A 6,000-nucleotide genomic window follows, 5' to 3' on the forward strand; every position below is an offset into this window, starting at 1 on the left:
AGACGAAGAAACTCTCTAAACTATAATGAGATGTTGGAATTATTTGATAATGATAGGGCGTCCGGTGCACAAGCCAAAACTGCTAAAGAACGAAATGTTCGATTCCAGAACATAGAAACAATTCCAGATGTGGATGACTTCTTAGTTGCCAGTGATGTAATTCTTGAGAGCCAACACCATATAGATGATGATATTCAACCTGAGCAGTCTGTAACTTCAAAGAAAATTAAAAGTAGAAAAAGAAGAGTTGCACAAGAAGATGAAGATTTGACCTCAAAACTTACGAAAAGTATTGACAATGTGGCTCTTGCTATTCATGAAAGTAATCAAATATTAGAAAGAGTATATCACCGGGAGCCGATGGGTTTGGAACCTAATGAGACACCGTTGCCTTTCAATTATTTGGTGGAGAATCAAGCTAAAGCAAGATCATTATTTAGTTGTCCTCCGGATGTACGCTTGAGTTTGCTGAAAGGTATGATGGGCTTAGGTGATTAAGGGAGTTAAGGATGCATTTGTCTAGTAAAGGTTTTCTTCTTTGGTAACTTAGAACATTTATGACATTTTTTTCTTACGTATTTGGCTTTTTGTTCATGGATCTTGAAAGCAATGGTTGGTTAAAGGATTACTTTTATCAAGGGTTGTTTGTGACTTGTTGAAGTCATGGGTCACACTGTCATGTTTATAGTATTTTTTCATATTTTAAAAAATATTTCATGAGTGGGCTATCCATGTTCTTCCATATGAGGCTTGTTAGTTGTTCATTGGTGCAGCTCAAACTTAGCATCACGCCCACTGTTAGTTGCATATTTGATGCAGATGAAGATCATCAACTTCTGTAAGTAAATTGTTTGATGAAACAACTAGTAACCTGGCTGCTGCAGCTTTTTTTTTTTTTTTTTTGATAAATGATGTAAGCAGTTTTCAACCACTAATAACCTGACTGCTGCAAATATATTTTTTGTCTTGACAAATAATGTAAGTTGCTTTCATTTGACCCGTTACAAACAAAGACTAGTTAGGGACAGCTAGGGGTGCATATGAGCCGAGCTCGAGCTCGACAAGGCTCTAGGTCGAGCTCGTTTAGTTTACGAAAGCTCGAGCTCAAGCTCGGCTAGATTCGAGCTTTGTTTTTAAATTTATTTATTTAATAAAGTATAACTATTAATATTTTATGTAATATATTAAGGAAAAATTAAATAAATATTGGGCTCGTTTAGGCTTGCGAGTTGGCTCGAGCTCGATAAGCGAAGCTCGGGCTCGGACTTGTTTACTTAACGAGCTTGTTTTTAGTCTCGGGCTCAGGCTCGTTTAAGTTCGGCTCATTCGAGCTTTTTTCGAGCCAAACTCGACTAACTCAGCTCGTTTGCCCCCCTAGGGACAGCCATGATTTTGGATCCTAATATAGTTAGGGTGTGAAATTTGTAATAAATAGATAGGTAGTGCAGGTGTGGTGTTTTGATTTTGGATTGTATCTGCTGGTCACTTGCTAGCTTCTGTTCGTTATATGTAATGGACTCCAGTATGGTTATGGTGTGTTGCAACTGTTAGATAAGAAAATAATTTGTTTGGTGGTGTGATTAAAAACTTAAAAGTCAATTGAGTGAAAAGTCAAAGTATTATTAGATTCAGTAAATATTTTGCATATGTATGAAAACCTTTATCTTATTCTCGTGGCTAAAGAATAATATTACGTCTGGATCTCCGTTTGCTAATGGTGAAGTCATAGGAGTCATAACCTGATTTTAGCATTTTTTTTACTAGTTCAGATCGGTTCAGGTCAATTAATGGCATCGATATTATTATCCCCTTTTGTAAGGTCCAAGTTCAGATCGGTTTGGATCAGTTAACAGCATCTATATTTTTTTTAGGGAAAATTACCAGACTAGCCGCTTGACCAGCCATTTTACGAAAATAGCCATTTGACCGGGCTTAATGGACCTTCCCATCGAAGTGAACTCCCATTTTTATGCACCTTCAATCCAGCCACAAACAAGCGGACACGTGTCCCTCTTACCTGACCAGGCTTTATGCACCTTCAATGTCAGCCGAGCCGCTACAAGTACAAGCCGAGCCGCTTCATGGCCAAGCCGAGCCGCTTTGCCCCATTCCAAGCCGCTACACCCTGGATCTAAGCCTCTTCAGCATGCCACCTACCCCCAAGCCTTTACATTTGAATTTATGAGCTTTCAACCCATGCCCAAGCCGCTACACCCTGGATCTAAGCCGCTTCAGCATGCCACCTACCCCCAAGCCGTTTCATTTGAATTTATGGGCTTTCAACACATGCCCAAGAATTACATGTGTTTTTTATGTATAATTTCGTAAGTATATATAACATCTGGATTTTGCACACATGTGTTTTTTGTCTTCTCGTTATCTTTGTTTGAATACATACTTTGGTCACGTTTAGTTTAATTTTTTTTTCTTTTTTTTTCGAACAATTACTTTAAAAAAAATATGCACACATCCATAAGACTATATATATTTCGAAACAAATAAAAAAATATTTATTTTCAAACCTATGAATATTAATTTTAACTTACGAACAAGACATTACATTTTTATAAAAAAATAATAGTTTTACATCTTGTGCAGGTTATATTATAAAAAAAGTGAGTTTTTTTTATAGTTTTAACCTATGAATTAAAAAATAATATTTTTTTATAATTTTAATAAAATGTATATCAAGACATTCAGGAAAAAAAACTAAAAAATATCGTTTATATAATTTTTTAAATAACTAATCATGATATATATCGGTAATTTATATCGGAAATTTATATATATTTTTATCGGTAATTTATGTATATTTTTTAAAATATTATCTAACTTACATATAAATGTACAGGTTATATTAAAAGTCACCGAACGTATTTGTTGTCTACCATTTTTTGAACCTTTGCATATACACTAACATAACTTATACATATATAGCAATCAAATTGATTTGTTCACATATTTCTTTATTTCGATAAGAGATGAATTAGAAACAATAAACATTATACTTATATCAATATTACACAAAACGGTCTTATAAATCCTAAAAATATTACAATATTAAATAATTTTGATACCTGCAAATTAATAAAAAGATAAGTAATTTTGAGTAATGTTTATTTGGCCTGAAAACAATAAAAAAATATGGCTAGAAAAAGAAACACTGTCCACATCAATATTTAAAAACGATATTTCTTAGTTAAAAGATATAAGCTAGTATGTGTATAAATTTTTTTATATTTTTCTTAGACGGCCTTCATAAAAAAAATGGAGAAAAGAGTATTTTGATATTTTTTTGATGTATTTTGATATTTTTTTGATGTTTTTTGAAATTTAAAAAAAAATACTACTGAAGCGGCTCGGCTTGTACTTGTAGCGGCTCGGCTTGTACTTGTGGGGCAGGGGGCGAAGCGGCTCGGCTTGTACTTGTAGCGGCTCGGCTGACATTGAAGGTGCATAAAGTCTGGTCAGGTAAGAGGGACACGTGTCCGCTTGTTTGTGGCTGGATTGAAGGTGCATAAAAATGGGAGTTCACTTCGATGGGAAGGTCCATTAAGCCCGGTCAAATGGCTATTTTCGTAAAATGACTGGTCAAGCGGCTAGTCTGGTAATTTTCCCTTTTTTTAACAGCTAATAATTTTCAACCTTATTGCACCTTTGGTCAATGGCATCTATATTATTACCCCTTTTATAAGGTCCATAATATCTCCACCTATGTCTATAGATGGATCCAATTGTATAAGTGATTCATCTTGTTGTTTATTTAGATTATCATAGTAAGTTAAGAAGTTTTATATTAAAGGGCATAATATCTCCACCTTTGGTATATATGTTTTTGACCTCCATCATTCAGGTCAAGCTTCGATACAATGTATTCATTACCAATCTAACTGAACAACGATATCAAGCAGATAAAACGTTTTAGTTCCAACCAGAATTTGTGATAATCAAATAGCTGAACAACAATTAAAAGATTATATGAAAACATGATAAGATAATGCAAACTCTATAAATTTTCATGGGTACAATAAACCCACAAATCAAACTTTACAACTGAATCCCTACAAACAAACAAACATCTCATTCTCATCACTTCTTCCCTTTTCTTGTGGTGGCCCCACCTCTCTTCGGCGCAGCCGCTGCTTTCTTAGCCACCGGCGCCGCCTTCTTAGCCGGTGTCTTCTTCACCGCAGCTTTCTTCCCCGGTGACGTTCTAGTAGAAGTCTTTGCAGCCTTAGCCGCCGGCTTCGCAGCTGCCTTCTTCTTCGCAGGAGCTGCTGCCGCTTTCGGCTTAGCAGCTGGTTTCGCCTTCACAACCGGCTTAGCCTTTGCAGCCGGTTTAGCTTTCGCAGCCGGCTTTGCCTTTGCAGCCGGTTTAGCCTTCGCAGCTGGCTTAGCTTTTGCAGCCGGCTTGGCTTTAGCTGGAGCTTTGGCTTTCGGCTTAGCTGCAGCCTTAGGTTTGGAAGCTGCGGCTACCTTCTTCTTAGCCGGTGCTTTCTTCTTCGCAGCTGGCTTCTTCTTCGCCGGAGCTGATGCACTAGCAGATTTAGCCGCTGGTAGCTTGTAAGAAGCTTTGACTTTGACCAGCTTACCTCCGGCAACAAACTTCTTCAATTGAGTCAACAACGTCTTCTTAAAACTCGCCGGAAGATTCTTCTGCTTCTCTTCGATAAACTTAGCTATCGCATACTGACTCGATCCATTTCTCTCCTTCAACGTCACAATCGCTTCCTTAATCATCTACAGTTTCACATCGAACGTCAGATATTTCAAATCGAACAACAAATTCACATCAATTATTCAAACAATCAACAGTTTCAGATCGATTACTCAGTCGAACAACAAATTCAGTTCGTTTATACAATCGATAACAACTAATTCAGAGCAGTTATTCACACGAACAACAATTTCAGATCTATAGTTCAATCGAACAACATAATCAGCTCAATTATTCAATCGAACAACGAAATTAGAGCGATTATTCAATCAAACAACAAATTCAGATCAATTATCGAATCGAACAACAAAATTAGGTCAAAAAACGGAAATGTAAACAACAAATCATACCTCAAAGTACGGAGGATGTAGAGCAGGTTTTTTAGCTTTTCGTGGAGCAGAAGCTTTCTTCGTCTTCTTCACTTTCGCATCCTTAGCCTCGGTTTCAGCCGGAGGAGCTTCCGTCGCCGTGTCGCCGGCGGCGGCCGGCTCCGCCACAGTAGGCTCAGTCGCAACAATCGGTTCTTCCGTCGCCATTACGTGAGCTAGAGTTTCGTTAGGGTTTTGATATAGCAGATCGGAAATTGCAGGTGTGTGATGTTGATGATGATGATGATGATGATGAAATTTGGGATTTAAATAAAGTGAATTTAATGAGGGGTGTAGAGATACTGAAATCTGATTGGTTGATAGGCCTACCACACGGATGGTGTGAGTTTGAATATTATCCGTTCGATTATTTAAGATCAACGGCTACAAGACAAGATGGATGAGGTGTTTAATGAGAGGTGTAATGAAGATTTTGGATGAATGGTAGGCATGGTGTGTTTCTATGCTTGATTTGTTTTGGTATAACTTGAGCTACACTTGATGGATTTTGATGAGGTTTTGTTGGTTGTGTAGAGAATTAAGTTAGCTTTACGATGAATATTCGCATTTTCGTTAACGATAAGTCGTTTAGGAGATAATTGGTTTTAAATCGGTGATGGTCCAAACTTACGTTTTTTAACAAGGAATTGCATTTTCGAGTGGTTTTGATAATGTTTTAAGGTAATTATGTAATATTACTGACTTATATTATACTATACTAATCGAGTAACATGTAGGTCGAATAATTTTTTAAAACGGACAAAGTTTGAGTACGATAAGCTTGGTCGTAACATCAGTAAAGATGAACACCTTAGAATACTTAACTAGATATACCATTATAGGTTATGAATACCATTCTCATATAAGTTATACTAATACATCTTGTTTTTAAATTCGTTATGTGTTTAGATTAAA

The 6,000-nt window shown here is 36.5% G+C and overlaps 1 protein-coding gene across 1 annotated transcript; it reads right to left on the reverse strand.

Moving 5' to 3' along the window:
* Positions 1-3,972: 3,972 nt before the first annotated feature.
* Positions 3,973-5,389, reverse strand: LOC110884040 (histone H1). Its single transcript, XM_022131713.2, has 2 exons — positions 5,068-5,389; positions 3,973-4,740 (listed from the first exon to the last, which is right to left on the reverse strand). Exons 1-2 carry the CDS (start codon positions 5,251-5,253, stop codon positions 4,090-4,092), a joined length of 837 nt encoding a protein of 278 aa, XP_021987405.1. The 5' UTR covers positions 5,254-5,389; the 3' UTR covers positions 3,973-4,089.
* Between the last annotated feature and the right edge of the window lie 611 nt (positions 5,390-6,000).

This window comes from Helianthus annuus, chromosome 10 (assembly GCF_002127325.2).
Source record: "Helianthus annuus cultivar XRQ/B chromosome 10, HanXRQr2.0-SUNRISE, whole genome shotgun sequence".
Taxonomy (NCBI): Eukaryota; Viridiplantae; Streptophyta; class Magnoliopsida; order Asterales; family Asteraceae; genus Helianthus; species Helianthus annuus.

Excerpts from the sequence above, each read along its gene's own strand:
- LOC110884040 (XM_022131713.2), bottom strand. The coding sequence starts at position 5,253 with ATGGCGACGGAAGAACCGATTGTTGCGACTGAGCCTACTGTGGCGGAG. Across the intron at positions 4,741-5,067 it reads TACATCCTCCGTACTTTGAG|ATGATTAAGGAAGCGATTGT; the intron begins GTATGATTTGTT and ends GTGAAACTGTAG.